Source organism: Urocampus carinirostris, chromosome 3 (assembly GCF_059441175.1).
Source record: "Urocampus carinirostris isolate Australia breed hairy pipefish chromosome 3, RoL_Ucar_1.0, whole genome shotgun sequence".
NCBI lineage: Eukaryota > Metazoa > Chordata > Actinopteri > Syngnathiformes > Syngnathidae > Urocampus > Urocampus carinirostris.
The window spans coordinates 54,086,063-54,105,105 of record NC_142351.1 but is presented as its reverse complement, the minus strand read 5'-3'; the positions used below and the strand labels follow the sequence as shown (position 1 = coordinate 54,105,105).

General features: G+C 39.5%; 1 protein-coding gene across 1 annotated transcript in view; it reads right to left on the bottom strand.

The window, feature by feature from the left end:
- The window catches only part of slc12a5b (solute carrier family 12 member 5b), a 45,637-nt gene extending 31,581 nt beyond the window's left edge, over nucleotides 1-14,056 (bottom strand). Inside the window, exon 1 of the mRNA XM_088332495.1 lies at nucleotides 13,800-14,056. Within this exon, the coding sequence (XP_088188621.1) occupies nucleotides 13,800-13,857 (58 nt within the window). The 5' untranslated portion in view covers nucleotides 13,858-14,056. The remainder of the gene's footprint in view (nucleotides 1-13,799) is intronic.
- Nucleotides 14,057-19,043: the final 4,987 nt, after the last annotated feature.

Sequence of the window (19,043 nt, the reverse complement as noted above, 5' to 3'; positions counted from 1 at the left end):
GATTTTCCAATCCCTCTGTCATGCTCGATGTAACTGTCATGTACAAACGAAAGACGACTACGTTTCACACGCCGGCTCATAGCGCAACCCTAACCTCACTTTGCATGAACGAGACGAAGGAAATGAGGGCTTTGGTCTGGTAAGCAGTTTGGTTACAATGCAACCCAGTAGCTCGAGGCTGTGTGTGTTGACTTTTGACAACAGAAATTTAGAGATTTATATAACAATAAATAGAAAACTAATTGGCAACACTCCAAGACAACCAAACAAATAAATAAACTGTTGCTGTAATTCTAAAAACAACTATTTATATTTCAATGCAATGTATAACGGTTTACATGAATTGATTATTTTCTTTGAAAAAAAAAAGCAAAATAAATAAGCCCAGAAATGGACATAAGTCTTTTGAAATAGCAGTGATTAAATTAATAAACACACGTAAAACTAAATTCTGTCACTGACTATAATGTAAATAAATAAAAAAAGAACATAAAACAAAAACAGTGACTGACACGGAAACACAACACTGCAAAATCAAGAAGCAAATGAAAAAATCTGATTAAAAAATAATCCATTTTGCTCGTTTGTATATTTTAGTATATCTATATCTATATTATGTACTTTATAACACTGGCCATTAACAATACTTCCCCCAAGTTCTGGAGAAGCAATTTCTCACACATTTCAAAAGCTTAATTAACAAGTATAAATTACATTAAATTATGTTTAGTATGGTTTCGGAGAAAAACATTCTACGGCTCTGTCATTTATTGATCTTGTAGAAGATATAATACGTAAAATGGAAAACAAGCTATGTCTCATTAATGTTTTCATTGATTTAAGGAAATCTTTTGACACAACAAATCACAACGTACTACTTTAAAAGTTCCAAACAAACAAGGAAAATATCATCAGAAATAGATCTCAATACCCACAGAATGGCAAAAGCAACTCAAGACTTAGCTGTGAAGTCCCTCATGGGTCTGTGTTAGGACCTTTATTGTTTTTTTGTATAGAAACGACGTGTGCAATATATTATCCATTATCTGCACTGCTTATCCTCAGTAGGGTCACGGGGATGCTGGAGCCCATCCCAGCTATCTTCGGGCAGTGGGCAGGGGACACCCTGAACTGGTTGCCAGCCAGTCGCAGGGCACACAGGGACTGACAATTTGCTCGCTCATTCACACCTAGGGACAATTTGAAACAGCCAAATTACCTGACATGCATGATTTGTAATGTGGGAGGAAACTAGAGTGCCCAGAGGAAACCCACGCAAGCACGGGGAGAACATGCAAACTCACACAGGAAGGTTCGATCTCATGACCTCAGAACTGTGCTGCACACGCGCTACCCACTGCCCCGGCGTGCTGCGTGCAATATATTATCGAAATCAAAATATATTCTACATGCTATTTATACCACAATATTAGTAATATAAATCAAATAACAATTATTAGTATACAAAGCAAGCATGCATCATCTCTCAATAGATATTCAACAGTTTTTTTTCCCTACAGAGTAGAAAGTCATCAACTAAGGGGAATCCATAACTTTAAGGTCCAATATTCTGGTACAACATTGAAAACGCCATGTTCCACTGGAAAAGCTATTCCTTTATAGAATGATTCAGATTAGCGGTCGGGCCCCTTTGGTTCGCGATCCACAAATGGCTTTTTTCACGAGTACATATGGTTTGGTGATAAAATGCTATTCTGGCACATCCTCCCGTGGTTTTCCTGATTTTTTTCCCTTAAACTAGTATGTCTTTGGGTCAAAAAGGTTCCCGACCCCTGATTCTGGTGATGACCCTGAAAATGTCCCTAATTTATTTATTTTAAAATATTATATGTTATATGTATTTTGGATATATATGTTAAAATGATTCATATATATAAAGCATATTTTATGTTATAGGGGTTTCTTGCAGTAAAATTATAGGTTGAAATAATATTTCTATGTTTTCTACTTTCCTTTTCGTGGGGTAAGACTCTGTTTTCTTGTTTTGATTTCAAATATCTTCCCTGCATGGACAAAAAATTTAATCCAGATACCACTTAAAAGCTTCAACTTCACCCTATTCCCTTTTGGAATTGGTTTATCTATTCTGTTATGACATCCGTTTTTTTTTTGTTTTTTTTTGCAAAGATACTTTGTTTTTTCCTTTTATTAATTAGTAGTTGATGATTTTATTGTGCTGTGCCTGAAAAAAAAACCTCCACATGACAAAGCCATAACCCGCAATACAGAAAATGAGTCAATGCCCTGTGGAATGAAAATAATTCGTCAAGACCTTCTGTAATCCAACTTTGACAATATATTAAAGTTGCTGTATGGCCCACTAGACATTAAAGTGGAGCAAATTGAAAAGGCAATAAAATACATTGTGCGGATTATGGATGTTCAGTGACAGGATTTATCAGCACTCTCTGATGAAACATCACCTTGGCTGCCCTTCGCATTCCTGAGGTGACGCTCTGAGGGAGCCATATTGGCATGTACTGCCACCAGTGTTTGAACAAACAGGTCACAAAGGAACGCATTCCTGAAACTCGGTTACTTTTCTCTGTAACGAGTACTGTAACGCGTTATTAATAACAGTTTGTAACTCTACTGATGTTACTACTTGGTGGATTACTACTATACACTGCTACATTATAAATGCAGAACGTTTATTCTGGTGCCATCTGATTGTTGAGTACTCCTGTTTCACTTACTGTAGCTTGTCACATAGATCCCCTCAATCCGGTAGGAGCAATTATAAATATATATAAATATTATATTGATAATATATATATATATATATATATATATATATATATATATATATATATATATATATCATCTCATCTCATTAGCTACATCGCTTATCCTCAGTAGGGTTGCGGGCGTGCTGGAGTCCATCCCAGCAATTATCGGGCAGTGGGCAGGGGACACCCTGAACTGGTTGCCAGCCAATTATATTGGATTTGTATTAAATATATATATATATATATATATATATATATATATATATATATATATATATAGTATAGTACAGTATATATATTTTCCCCACTGAAATATTCTCGCATCCAAGCCAAATTCACAACTATAAAATAAAATACTGAAATCAGGGGGTCAGTTTAAATGTGCGTATTGGTTGTGTGCCACCAGTAGCGAATGGTAGGCAGCACATTGGAAGGAGGATGTGTCGTATATGGGAACAACAAAATCCAACGAAAGCAGAATTTACTGTAAGTGTCCTGATTTTGGTCTTTTTGTTTGTAGAACAATTTTCTGGCAATACACCATGACTGGAGAAAAAAAGCGTTCTGGACAGTACCAGAAATGGAGAATGAAATCATCGAGTGGTTTGAGGGCCAGAGACAAAATGGATATGGAGTGTCTTGACCAGTGTTCGTTTGCAAGCTCACAAGATTGCATAACTCAAAAATATGAAGAGTTCTCTGCTTCCGCAGATTGGTACGCACATGTTCTTCTTTTTCTTTTATTATCTGGATATTTAAAGTTTAAAGCAAATCATTTTTATGAGTTGATTTTCTTCAATAACATGTGGATTTGTTTTACATGTATTCCCATATTCATAATTAAATTTTGTTTAAGTATTATCTTGTGTATTATAAAGTGACCCTGAGTGGTGTAAAACTTCTTCAGTCATTCAAATAAAACACTATTGATGAAAAAAATAGACTAAAACACATGTATTATCTTGTAAACACAAGATTTTTGTTTGTCATGTTTGTCTGCCATCTTACTACTGCGGAAGTCCGAATTAAAATTTTGCAATTGTAGCTTGTCGCACTGGTGCTTTTAGCACTTAAAGGTTACTTATCTTCCATTGCTTAGCCTTGCATGTGATGGTCGTTGAGTGCCGTGATTGAGGTTATCTTTAACGTTTTTCCACAGTTTCCTTTTCTAGCTACTCATGTTAGCACTTGGCTGAAGCTATTGTTATTTTTAGCTGCTCTGTGGAAATGAAGCTTTTTCTTGCATTTTTTTTCTGGACTTTTTAGTAGCTTCTCCTGCTTGCTGTTAAAGTTAGCCACTTAGACTTGCTCTTGCCAACTCCAGCTGTTGACTCTTTTTAGCTGCTCTGGGTGTCTTCAGCTTGCTTGTTCTTTTGTTTTTACTGGTTATATGTCATGTCGCTCGCCAGAATTTTCAGATTCAGATTCAGATTCAGATCTACTTTATTGTCATTCTAGTACACGTGTAAACAGAACGAAAAGTCGATATATCTGACCCGCACAGTTTCCTTGAATGTACAGATATAAATAAAATGTTGTATTGAGTTGGAGTATTGAGTACTAATAATATACTAAATAATTATGGCTATGTATAGTATTTTACAGGAGCGCAAATAGTGCAGAGGAGCAGCTAACCAGATGTGCAAAATGGGCAGTCAGGTAAACAAGTCAGGTAAACAGTAACAATAACACTGTAACAATAACGCTGTAAGTACAATAGTGCAGAGAAACAGATGTGCAAGGAGTGGCTAGCTACAAAGAACTGCTAGTAGTGCAAAAAGTCAAACAAAACCAACAGATGTACAGATTAGCAGCAATTTGTCTTTGCTTATGCAAAAGTTATGGAACTGGCTTACGGATTTAGCCAAGTGTTATCCCTCAAGTTTCCACAATGTGTTTTCTTCAAATACATACACTTCGGCTTTAGTGGGGAACTAATACATCCTGTCAATATCATTTTTGAAGTTTTTTTTAAATATCTGAAATTACCGAGGATACCTCATTTTTTTAACCAATACAGATACTGACTCCCCAGATCTTAAATTGTGATTGATACCAATACACTTAATATGTGAAATTCAATTTTGTGTTGTAAAAAAGTATTTGTATTTGTAAAAATACCTTTAAGGCCCAACAGCGTTCTCCATCCGGGCACCGGTGTTGTGGAATGCTCTTCCCCCTGAGATCCGATCTGCTGCCTCAGTGGACATGTTTAAGTCTAAGCTTAAAACTCACTTCTACTCTATAGCATATGAATAACCTATACTTCTTATATGTAATAACTTGTGAAGCCCTTTGAGACTATTTGTGATTAAGGGCTATACAAATAAAGATGACTTGACTTTATACTACTGTCAGGACCAGAACTAAGACAGGGCCCACTTGAGTTTCTTTTAGTTTTATTAGGAAGAAGGGAAAGGGTAGTGTACAGGATCTGTAGATCGTTGATCGTGGGGAGCAGGTTACTCAGACGCGGAAGTGGTATTTCCTTGGCGAGCGAAGGCAGTGTTGAGAGCGGCGAAAAACAGATCGATGGCCGGGACGGGGGAGCAAAAACATATTCAAGTTCAGAAAAGGGGTCGCAGCCGGGAAGAAAAACAGGAATAAAGACAGGAGAGAGTCAGGGTCGAAAGGGCTTGTCTAGCGTGAGCTGAGGTTCGCAGACGGACTGACAACGGGTGACAGGAAGACGGGGGTTTAAAAAGAGACAAGCAGCCAATCAGCATCCGAGGCAGTTGGCACCAAAGGAGCAGACTCAGGTGCCTCGCGTCAGGAATGACCACAACATTTATTTAATGGCAGTTTAACATTCCATTAATTTTCAGGTAAATGGGCACTAGAAGAGGGTGGTGTGGCAGATAAGTGGTTAGCGCAACCGCGGCACAGGTCTGAGGTCATGGGTTCAAATCCACCAATCACAATAATAATTTGGGGACTCTTTTTCGGGCCACACAGGGACTGGGTTGTTAGCTTTCAACACCACGATGCATTTCCAGTTACCATAGCCTTCCCATTAGGAGTTTCCATGTTCTCTCCCAGATCCCTAAAACGTGCATGTCACGTTAATGAGTTGTCTGTTTCTGTGTGCCCTGCAACTGGCAACCAGCTCAGGATGTCCCTTGCCCATTCTGCCACTAAGATAGCCGGGATGGGCTCCAGTACCCCCGCAGCCCTACTGAGGATAAGCAGTGGAGAAAATGGATGGAAGGACTCCGTGTTTTTCTACATAAATACAGATACACCCGAGTTCTCGTACTAGAAACGTATTGCTTTAATATTTGCTTTATTATGTCTTCCGGCCAAATTTCTCCCTAAAGAAATGCCTACAAGTAAATTTAAATTTGAATGAGTACAAAAAGCCCAAGTATAATTTGACATTCTCAATCCTTACTGAGAATGTCAACTGGAGATCCTTTTCCTCATTCATAAAAATGATTATATGAAGCCTGCATTATTGTTTGAGCAATCAAAGGAATGGCTTCCATCGTCATGCTTGTGACATCTGGCGAGTGGATTAGTTCACCGCAGCTTTCCTGTTTGGAACTTGTAAACAATTTTTGGGGTTGGGATTTTTAAATACATTCAATGTAGGCTGTCATAAATGCCATTTTATATTTTATTTTACAATGAGGTTCTTTTTTGTGATTCCTCAATGCCCACTACTGTAATCCCTACTGTTCTTTTTTTCATTGATGTTTACAATGTTTGTGTACTGTAACTCAATTGTAAATCTATTCCACCCTGGTCATCCTAGAAGGGGGATTACCACTGTGAGGCCCCTTCACAAGGATTCTTTTTTCCTCATGCTGAGGTTTTGAGTGTTTTCTTGCCCGGATGTTGGGGGTAAGATCAGGCGATGGTGTCATTGTAATCCTGTGAATTCCTTTGAGACATTTTTGTGATTAAAGGCTATACAAATATTTATATTAATGTGTGAAGTACACCCCCCCATTTTTAACATTTGCTCTGCTCACCCCTGCTTGTAGCAGAAGTCAACTGGGGATAACGGTTTGCAGTCACAACCGTGCATTCCATTTTATGTGGGTCAGAACGGTACTTAATATCAGAGAAAATGTGCTGATAAGCATAGATTTGGCATGGACAGAGGTCACGTCTTTCCATCAATATCGAGAAATTGTGGTTTTATCCCCAACAATATTATGTGATCACTTAAAAAAAAAAAGATCAATCTTGGTGGGACTGGGGTGCAAGAGGATCTCTTCTTTTTATGGGGGCGTGACAGAAAATAAATCAATGATCACTAATATTTTATAAATCCTGATTTGCATGCGTGTATTCGTGTGTGTGTGTGTGTGTGTGTGAATGTGTGCGTTCATACGTGGCATATAGGCTCCGAAACAGTGGAAATGATCTTGGTGAAAATTTATGCAGTAGTAATTTAGACAGCTGGGAGTGTTTTTAGAAAGGTTTTCTGTTAAGACACCCATCCGCTTTCTTGAACAAGCGGCTCTGGAGCTGCATGCGGTCATACTGCTCATGGCACTCCTTAGTGGCACCTTTTAAACATTTCACGGCCCCAACCACCTTGCTCAGGTTGAATGCCTGGCAACCCCAAGCCCCGGCAATGCCAAACCTGGCAACCCTAACACTGGCAACGCCAAGTCTATCAACTGCGAGGGATTATGCTTGTTTATTCATAAATACAAGGGTGAAAAATTATATCCATCTCAAGGTCCGGGCCCCTGGCCTGATTTTCAATAAGTTTTGCCCAACCTTCCAAAAGGGATCTAAAATTCAGTTGTTCTGTGAGCTTTTCCTGAAATTTAGGGGCCTTTCAGAGAAAAAACGTGAAGATTAAGTGCTAAAAATCTAAAACCATTGGAGATATAACAATACTAATGTGAGTATTTGTTGTCATGAACACAAAAAACATAGCAGTGAAAAGTAAAAAAAACGATCAAAAAGTTAAAAGTCTGGCAGCGTATTGTTGGACGCTCATCGATTCAGCTCTGAGAAACTGCTTACTTCATCTCCAGCTCTTTGTAGTTGAGATTATTGATTGCAATTAATCACCGGCTTCCTTGTGGGATCGATTTACACTTGTTATCTTATCGCTCTCTTTACTTTGGAAGGACTCGGATAATCAAAGTCCGGCTCCACAGCGGTATTAAGCTAGAATTCCTCCTTCATAACGTTTGAAATCTATTCCACCTGTTAAGATGTATTTCTCCTAAGAACTTCGCATTCCTGACTTTAATAAAAAATGTGGGACAATGCCACACAGAGGTTGGTAGTTGGTCCATTTTTACCACTTCCAAGGTTCACCCAAGAATGTGTTCACACACAAGCTACTTTGCGTGTACCAAAATTGGTTTGTAACCAAAAAAGTTGAAGGTTTCAAACAAAAGTCAAGTCAAGTCATGATTATTTGTATAGCCCTTAATCACAAAGTCTCAAAGGGCTGTACTGACTACAGACTATGAGTACACCATCCCCTGATCTAAAACCTACACGAGGGCAAGGAAAAACTCAAAAACCTCAGCATGAGTAGAACAAAGAAACCTTGCGACGGGACCGCACATGAAGTAATCCACCTTTCAGGACGACCAGCCCGCAATGGATGTGGCATTGACAAACAATAAACTAAAAAACATATACGATAATTTCAAAGTTTACTGCTTAATTTACGATAGATTAACATGCTTGGAGCCCATATTTTTTCATGATTTATAACGTAGACTCTTTTGCGGGGACCAATAAGCTAGTCTACATCGTACTAGAAATCAAATTTAGATTTCTGAGCAAAATAAGACTATTTTAGTTTTGAGCAAAGAATCACTAACAAAACTGGCAAAAGAAGAAAAAGAAGAATAACCTAGTTTGGGGAGTGGTAGAAGAGGCTAATTCGTAGTGCAGAAGAAGCAATGCCAGTTTGGAAAAAGAAAATCAAGCTATTTTTAAGAATGTGAGAAGATGACACAGTTTTTCATTTTTTTTTAGAAAAAGATTGTGCTAGTTTTGAGCCCAGAGAAAGAAAGTGTTTTTCGGAGTAGAAAAAGGCAATGCTAGTTTTCCAATCAGAAAAAGATGCCACTAGTTTTGAAAATGAAGCTATGTCTGAGCACCAAAGAAAACTACAATTTTTGTGGCAAAAGAAGAATAACCTAGTTTTGGTAGTGGAAGAAGAAGTCGGCTCATACTGCAGGAGAAGTGGATGTCAGTTTTTGGCTATTTTTCAGAATGTGAAAGGATGACGGTAAGTTTTTGTTCAGAAAACATTATGCTAGTTTTAGACTAAGGAGAAGAAACTGTTTTTCAGAATAGAAGACAATGATAGTTTTTCATTCAAATAAAGATTACATTAGTCCAGAAAAGGAAACTACTTCTAAGCAAGATACCTTTCTATTGTGCAAAGGAAGAATGACCTAATTGTTGGAGTGGAAAAAGAAGCTAGTGTATAGTGCAGAGGTAGATGAAGCTTGTTTTGCGCAAAGAAAACAAGCTTTTTATAAGAACGAGAGAAGATGACACTATTCTCTTTTTCAGAAAACAATTGGGCCTGGAGAAATGAACTGTTTTTTTGGAGTAGAAGAAGGCAATGCTAACTTTCCATTCAGAAAAAAAGGATGAAGAAAAATACTATTTTTTTGTGGTAAAAGAGGAATAACCTTAAAAAACCTTATTTTGGGAGTGGAACAAGAAGCTAGGTCAGAGGGCAGAAGAAGACGATGCCAGTTTCATGCAGAGAGAAACAAGCCATTTTTGAGGACGTGAGAACCGGACACATTTGTTTTTCGTCAGAAAACTATTATAGTAGTTTTGGACCAGAACGAAGAAGATGTTTTTAAACATACTAGATGCTAGTTTCCCGTCCAGAAACAGATGAAAAGGAAACTACTTTTCCGCAAGGAAAAATACTTCCCTGTTATTTGTGCAAGAGAAGAATAATCTAGTTTTGGGAGTGAAAGAAGCTAGTTCACTATGCAGAACAAGATGTAGCTAGTTCAGGAAAATGTTTTTTTTTCACATTCTATTTACAAATGCAATCGATCTGCTGCACAAAAGCTTGGTGGGGTATAAAGGATTAAAGCAAAAGCATGTTTTCAGCACAAAATAAGAGGTCGCTAGATTTTGGTGTTGAGGAAGAATAGTTTACTGTGTCGAAGATGACGCTAGTTTTTTTGTGCATCAAATAAGGGATAAAGATATTATTTGGCATGAAAGAAGAAGATCAAACTACACTTGTTGGTGTACAACAATGTGACAGTTGAAAAGAAGAAAGCTATGTATGTTTTCCATGCAGAAGAAGACGATTACACCATTTTGGCCTTGAAGAAGCTAATTTTCATTCTGAAAAATACTGCTATTTTATTGTATTCAGAATTCTGATTGGCTTAACAGTTGCCCCACCCCTTTTCTACCTGTGCCTGGCTGTGCGTTATTAACATTGCGGTCTAAGTTCGTCACAAACGGGTAACAGCTGGACGAACCTACGTGAAAATCTTTTTCAATTTCGAGTTTCTCTGAAAGCCATCATGTTAACAAAAGGCTCCTGACCCACAAAAGCACAAAAGGCAGAGAACGTGAGACTTCTTGACATGTTAGAGCAGGGGTGGGCAATTAATTTTTATCAGGGGCCGCATGAGAAACCTGAATTGTGTCAGAGGGCCACACACTTTCTTTCATTGTAAAATGCTCAAATTAAATATTTTGAATAGCTGATGCTGATAATCAGAAGAATATAGCACTCTGTAAATATTTATATTAGGCTATGTGAAATTGTCGTGTATTGGTTAAATAAGAAAAACAATCATTGAACCAGTGCAATTTATTTTTAACTTGTTAATTTCCACAAACAATAACTTTTAATGTTCTTCACCTCATGTCACCTCTTCAGTGAGAATAATCCAGTCTGTTCTGGGCTTGAACAAGAGCATTGAAATCCGGCGGAATGTCTGAAGTGGCTATGCGAAGGACAGCTGAGAGGTGGTCATCAGTCATGGAGGATCTATGTGTGGATTTATTAAACTTCATAACTGAGAATGTCTGTTCACAACGATAGGTAGATCCAAAGAGGACTAGGATTCTCTGAGCATGCTTCCTCAGGTGTGGAAAGTTCTCCTCTTTGAGGGAGGAGTAAAAATCCAGCAGTGAGACTGACTTGAAGTGATCTGCCAGAAGTGTGTCAGACTGCAGATCTATGAGTTCCATCTGAACTTCACTTGGCGCATCATCCACACTGCATTTGAAGGGAGAAGAGACCATGTGCATTTCACTCTCAAGAGTTTTGAAATCTTGAAATCGCCTTGAAAACTCTGCATGCAATGTTTCTAACATGGTTGAGTACTTTTGGAGGTGATCGCCTGATCTTTTGGCTTCCTTAAGTGTTGGCAAGAAGGTCAGAATGTTGTCCTTCACTTGGCTTGAGAGAAGCTGCAGTTTTCTCATAAAAGCCTTCACTGCACTGTACATCTCATGCACAAAAAGGCCCTTGCTCTGCAGTTTGACATTAAGTTCGTTCATTAGTGCAGTCACATCCACAGTGAATCCGAGGTCTGCCAACCAGTCTTCATCTGAAAGTTCTGAGACGTCATGACCTTTCTGAACACAGAACTCCTGAATCTGGTCTCTCAGGTCCCAGACACTTTTCAGAATTTTGCCAAGGCTGAGCCACCTAACAGTGCAGTAATAGCTTATGTCACCATGTTCAGCCTCATTTTCCTCCAACAAAGCAACAAACTGTCTGTGATTTAAAGCTCTCGCTCTGATGAAGTTAACTATTTTAGTGACAGAATCAACAACATGTTTCATTTTTAACACTGTCTTACACAACACTTCCTGATGTATGATACAATGCAAAAATGTCAATTTCTGATCAGGGTTCATTTCTGTCACTTTATCCTGCATTCTCTTTAAAAGTCCAATATTTTTCCCGACAAGATTTGGACAACCATCTGTTGTCACACCTGCAAGCTTGTCCCATTTCAGTCCTAACATGTCCATACATGCATTTACCTCTCTGAACAAGTCATTACCTGTGGTTGTCCCTTTTATTGACTGCATGGCTGCCAACTCCTCCGTGATTTGAAAGTCTGCGGTTATCCCACGTAAGAAGATGAGCAGCTGGGCGGTGTCACGTATATCGCAGCTCTCATCCAAAGCCAGAGAAAAAAAGTCAAAGTCGGCCGCTCTTTTCTTCAACTGAAGCTCTAAATTTCCCGCGATGTCCTCAATCCGCCTCGTTACAGTGCGTCGGGAGAGTGAAACGTTCTCAAACGCGCCCTTTTTTTCTGGGCATATCAGCTCAGCAGAGTCCAATAAACACTCCTTAATGAACTCTCCGTCGGAAAATGCCTTACTTTTTCTGGCGATTTTATGAGAAATTACATAACTTGTCCTGACGGCTGCATCTCTGGAAGTGTGAAGTTTAGTGAAAAAACCTTGTTGGGTTTGTAGTTTTGCTAGCAATGCATCAGACTTTCTTGCACGCTCTTCACCAGACAGGTTTCTGTATTCATCTTCATGCTTGGTCGTGTAGTGGCGACTCAAATTATATTCTTTAAACACAGCAACCTGTGTACCACAGACTAAGCACACTGCTTTACCTTTAATTTCTGTAAAGAAATATTTGGCAGTCCATGTCTTGTTGAAAACACGGCATTCGTTATCAACTTTTCTTTTCTTGGGGTGTGCCGACATCTTGAAGGGTACCCTGGCGAACAGTATCACCTTCACTCACTCAAGTGTATACGCGCGTGAAGGCGCTACGTCTATGACGTGTATATGTAGTCAAAATAAAATTTCAAAATAAAAGTTTATTTTTTTTTTTATGGTGTATAATTGGTCCTACGCGGGCCGGACAGGGACGTACAAAGGGCCGGATGTGGCCCGCGGGCCGTAATTTGCCCAGGTCTGTGTTAGAGGAAGGTAAAAGGATTTTATGACACATTTTTGTTTTTAAATAATGGCCACATGATAGCAACAAAATATCATCTAAAGTAAAAGAGTTGATAGTGTCCTAAAATCTTTTCCTGACTTTATTGGAATCAATGGAGCAATACGGCAGAAAGATTATTTTAACATAGTATTTTAACAGTAACAAAGTTATTAAAAGTTGCTTTTATTTGTTAAACAAATGTCTGAAGCTCTAAATAGGATTTGTTATTTGGTTCTAATGTATTACATAGCAGTGTTCGGCAACCACCAGGCCGCAGACTGGTATTGGGCCGCATAGAAAGAAAGAAAATTGCCTTAGTTTTTGCTTGTACCATATTTATTTGTGTGTACTGACATTCCTCCCAAAAATAACTTAAAGTGCATATTTTACGGAAGGTTTTATGGTACTATGTCACTGTAATTGAGCAATGATTGATCAGTCGGCTAATATCGCCAACCCGGATCGTGGCGGTGAGAAGACCGAATCTCAACCACTAGAAAAAGGAATTAGATCTGATCTCATCATCATAGTATTTTTACTCACAGTACCACATTGTACAATTTGTAAGACAGAATTATCAGAAAGAGCTCAGCCAAGACAACGTTGTAGAACGTGGTACTGTGAGTAAAAAAAGTGTGATGATGAGATAAAATCTAAATCATTTACTATGGCATCTACATCCCCAGTGGTCTAGTGATCACACAGTGGTATTAGGCTTATTATCATTGGTAGAAGCATTATTGTTATCGTTATTATTACTAAAGTTGGCGAGAATAGATTCAGACATTTAACTGGTCGGTGGTACAGAAAAGGTGGCGGACTACTGTTACAGAGTATGTAATATATAAATTAAGGTTTCTACTTTTTACTATCGGGGTTCCTATGCAAAAATGTGGGATTCCTATATGACATTCAACATCTTGTACTGAATCACATTTCTTTGACATGCACTGAAAAGTTAAGCCCCTGCTGGATTACAGAGACCCAGGAAAGCCAAAACAAAGAAAATGCGCAATCGAAAAACAGAACTTGACGGTGTCGAGAAAACACGTCCTCCTCTCAACGTCTTGCAGTCCACACCTTCGTCTTCCTCCGGCCACAGCATCCTTCCCCCCCTGACTCGGACCTGGGGGCTTGTCGGCCTCACTCACCCTGATTGTTGGGGCTCCCTTCTCCTTCCTCGCTGTCCGTCGGCACGTTGTTGAGCATCCTCTCTTCTCTTCGGGTGTTTCTTGATTATCCCGTACTTAAAAAAATAAACCAAAAAGCATTCAGCCTCGCAGGCTTGCAAGGCCAGATGTGAGCTTGCCTAGCTTGATGCTCTTTAGCTGGACAGAGGGCGAGTCGGCCGGCCGGATGAATCTAGCCCTCTCCTTGGCGCCACTCGCCCTCGAGTCCCTTTAAGCCCAAGCTGGACGTTCATGCATGTATTATCCCTCTCCCCTCCCGTCCTCGGGTCTTGCATGCGCTTGTGAGGACCGACAACGCCGCCTTTTAGGATTAGGCTTCTTTTCATATCCGTTTACACAGGGCAGAAAAGATTCCATTTTTTTCTGTGCATCCTTTTTGTTTTGTTATTTTTACCCCACCTCGGGTCTTTCTTCAGTGCATAGACAAATGCATGTCAGAGTACCTGCAGGCTGTTCTTGTATGAAAGGAGCCTTGCCACTTAACCCAAGTATGTGTTCTCTTACAAGCTACTTTTTGAGTACCAAAATGGGTTTGTAACCAAAAGAGTGAGGACAGTTTGGCTGATCCTCCATACATGCCAACCTTTTTGACATTACATCATTCACTACCAATGATGATTAGAGCCGTGAAAGATCCATTTTAAACGAAGTACCATAGACAGCTTTAGAGGTCAATTGTCTGTTTTTCGACAAAGTAGGCGCTTGGAAAAAAAACTGTTACGTTTTGAAGGTCATAGACCAATGTAGGGGAGGTAGAAACTGGAAACAAGGGTTACTCATAACAATGATGGTACTTTTTAACAAAATCTGGACCAAAGTAACACCTGCACAAGGGGTCACAAAACAAATGACAAATTCCAAGTAAGAAACAACGACTAAAACTGAAAATGGAAACTGCAATGAGCTAAGTATCAAAGGGAACCAGACACCAACAAACCTGGGGTGGTGGTTGAATAAAATAGAAAAGTTTGATGATCAAAATGTCCTTTTAAAGGGTGCAGTCTAACTGGGCACAGGTGTGTGATAATTGGACACACTTGTGCCCATTTCCAACCCCTGTTGGGGCCCTATGGTGATAAGATGTATGTTAGACCCTAACAGAAAGTGAGGATTAAACCTCTGAAAATATTGAAAAGGAGAAAAAAAGCATTTCACGGCTCTTTAAAAGATAAAAAATGTGATTTATCTTAACTTAAAAAATTTTTGGGGGTTGTAGTTCAGCACTTTTTTTTTTTACCTCTAGCGCTTTAAGTAAGAGACAGTGCTACTGGATTCACAATTTGAAACAAAAAAAAAAAACAAGTTAGCTAGCTGTTGGGTAATGGTAGCTTTTGCTTGCAATTGGCTTAGCAAATCTTTTCAGAACATCTCAGAGGTTTAATCCTCGCTTTTGGTTTCCAATCTTCTTGCTTTGTTAAAAAACGGCCATCAATGGAACTTCATTACAAATTGATCTTTGAAGATTATAGCCGTCATTGGTAGTGAATAAGTTAAAAAATGTTGGATGTGGTTGCACACTCTATTCAACACGTGAAACACATTTGGTCCTCTGAATATCACAACAACAACACGTGTTTGTTTAAAACTGAGAGTGGAAACTTTTACCGAAAAGGAAATCTCAGGTTGGAGCGGTTTGTTCATGCACAAAGACACAGGCTTGCTCCAAGATAAAGCAGCCGCAAACTAGACTTGAAATTGCTGACCTCTATTGGTTACTATCATTATATAATAACTGTTATTATTGCATTTGTTGTTATTATCGTTGGTGTCTCAATGATATTTAGTAACTAGTAGCATTATAACGTTAATAGATGGGAACGACGATGATGAGGGGGCGGCAGTAGCTCAGGAGGTAGAGCGCTCGTCTTGGGATCAAGGGATCCCAGTTCGAATCCCGGCTCGTCCGTGTTACATGTCGAAGTGTCCTTGGGTAAGATACTGAACCCCTAATACTCTCAATAAGCAGGTTAGCGTCTTACATGGCTGCAATACAAGGCCACTATTGGGAATTGTGGAGCACATTGTAAAGCGCTTTGGGAAGTCATTGACTTGAAAAGCGCTATATAAATGCAGATCATTTCATCATTTCATTTCATGAGTATAAAACATGTGACTATTGTCATTATTACAATTATTGATATCCCACCTATGTCTTGTGTATATTTGTGAGGTTTTGTTTTATTTAGATACAAAAAAGGAGCTATTCGTGAAATGTAATTGATAAGAAGGATGAATGGGTAGGGAAAATAAGCATCTGCGTCTTACCACCCCTTTTCAAACATGTTATGTTAACATTATTTTTGTTGTTGAGTCATTGTTTTTGTCCTGTTTTTAATTTCTCATATTCAAAACATAGTTGTCATTCATTCATTCATTCATTTGTTCTTTTAATGCACGTCCATGGACAAGGGTTGCGAATTAGCTCAATGCTAATACTATATATGCAACACATCATATTTCATTCTATGTTTATTGCACTGTCCCTGACAAAAACATAAATATGTAAACAAAATATAAAAAATAAAATACCCACATTTCTTTCGGCGATTCAGGTCATTTATATAGAAAAAAATACACAATATTTAACAACAGTCCTGTGCACAAGCTCTTCATGCATCTATCAATACCACACCCATGGAATTCCATTTGAACAACCCCACCTTACTCTATTTGCAGAAAAATGGTGACAAGATGGGCTGGTGAGTTGTTATTTTGAAATAACACACCCTTTTGCTGTCCCCTGGTCATTCTGGGAGGGTAAGAAAATTCCTGGGACTTCTAGTGATAATTCACATTTTTCCAAAGAAGAAAAGGGTTCTCGGGTTCTTCAGGGTTAACCAGAATCTCGGTGCTCCTATTAAATGCAGCTTTTCATTTAACTTTATAATTTGCAGTTTTCTTTCTGCGTCAAGCATCAAGATGGAGTACAGAAAGTGATGGCTGAGTGCAAGTAGTTTGTTGCTCATCAAAAGCCGACAGCCTCGTGATCAACATCCTGCCAAAAACACAATACACATTAAATGGATAAAAGATGAAAACCTAAAGCCTCTCCCATTAGTATCTCTGTTACATCATTGTGAACTCCTCTGCCATTTATTTGTGCTGTGGACAGATGATCTCTTGGTTTTGGCAGATGTCCACGTGGGACTTTATCCTCAATGACCCCCCACCTCAGTCCTCCATGACTTTCTCGATTTTAGCCGTCCTCGCCTGTGACCACATGAACACCCTCTCTACTGATTAATTATAAAACATAATCTGTTAAGGATAGTGGAGGACTCCAGAGGAACCATATTTTTTCAATGTAAAAGTCTCATCTCATCTCCTCATCTCATTAGCTGTACCGCTTATCCTCAGTAGGGTCGCGGGGGTGCTGGAGCCCATCCCAGCCATCATCGGGCAGTAGGCAGGGGACACCCTGAACTGGTTGCCACCCAATCGCAGGGCACACGGGGACAGACAACTCACTCGCTCATTCACACCTAGGGACAATTTGGACCGGCCAATTCACCTGAAATGTATGTTTTTGGAATGTGGGAGGAAACCGGAGTGCCCGGAGGAAACCCACGCAAGCACGGGGAGAACATACAAACTCCACACAGGAAGTCTGGAGCTGGGCAGCACGGCGGCGCAGTGGTTAGCGCTTGTGCGGCACAGTTCATGTCATGGGAACCTGTCGTGGGTTCAAATCCAGCTCCAGACTTCCTGTGCGGAGTTTGTATGTTCTCCCCGTGCTTGCGTGGGTTTCCTCCGGGCACTCCGGTTTCCTCCCACGTTCCAAAAACATGCATTTCAGGTGAATTGGCCGGTCCAAATTGTCCCTAGGTGTGAATGAGCGAATGAGTTGTCTGTCCCTGTGTGCCCTGCGATTGGCTGGCAACCAGTTCAGGGTGTCCCCTGCCCACTGCCCGGAGATGGCTGGGATGGGCTCCAGCCCCCCCGCGACCCTGATGAGGATAAGCGGTACGGCTGATGAGATGAGATGAGATTTTGAAAAACTGGCTTAGCCGGTGGACTACAAATTTGAAAATTTGTTTTAAATTTGTCACGATCATCTAAACAACCGCTTATTCATTTGAGCTAATTGAAATGTAAAATGTATTTGTGATTTTTATCTGGCGATGCTGTTCTTGGCTTTGTTCCATGCATCGCAGAAATAATGTAGTAAAGAATCAAGGGAAGTTGTTGGAGTATTTCTTTTCTAAGAAAATTTTTTACTGATGAAGAGCAGTGGCAAGGCCAATAAGCAGATGTTTTCGAAGACATTTCAATCCACCCATTTATTCGTGAGAATTCAGGGCGTGTCCCTTTATATTTCTTTCAACGTTCAACCACAAAACCATTCCGAGGTTAAATAAGTTCTTGTGTCTGTTTCGAAGTATTTATTCAACCCCCATCCGAGTAAGTTCTCCTATCTGTAGTTGTCAACATGTGTAGACCTCAACCATGAAAAACAGAATATTGAAAAAAAAAAACATTGTTAGATTTTCAAACAATTGATTTTCAAATGAGAGTGAAATGTAATTATTTGGTTATTTACACAAAAGTGAGATTTTTGGCTGTCAAATTTATTCTAACTTCTTGTAACGAGGCTCGACTTGTTACCTGTGTAATGGCACCTGTTTAACTCATTATCGGTATAAAAGACACCTGTCCACCACCTCAGTCAGTATATTCTACACTCAACTACGGCCGAGACTAAAGAGCTGTCGAAGCACACCAAAGACAAAATGGTAGACCTGTACCAGGCTGGGAAGACTCAATCTGCAATAGGTAAAAGATTTGGTATAAATCAATCAACTGTGGGAGCAATTATTAGAAAATGGAAGACATTTAAGACCACTGACTGTCTCCCTCGGTCTGGGGTTCCATGCAAGATCTCACCCTGTGGCGTAAAAATGATAACAAGAACGGTGAGCAAAAATCCCAGAACTACACAGGGGGACCTAGTGAATGGCTTACAGAGAGCCTGGACCACCGTAACACAATGTGCTGCCTAGGACTCAAATCCAGCAAAGCCAGACGCGTCCCCCTGCTGTAGCCAGTACACGTCCAGGCCCGTCTGCGGTTTACTAGAGAGCATTTGGATGATCCAGAAGAATACTGGGAAATTGTGTTATAGTCAGATGAAACCAAAGCAGAAGATTTCGGCAGAAACACAGTTTCGCGTGTTTGGAGGAGAAAGAATACTGAATTGCACCTAAA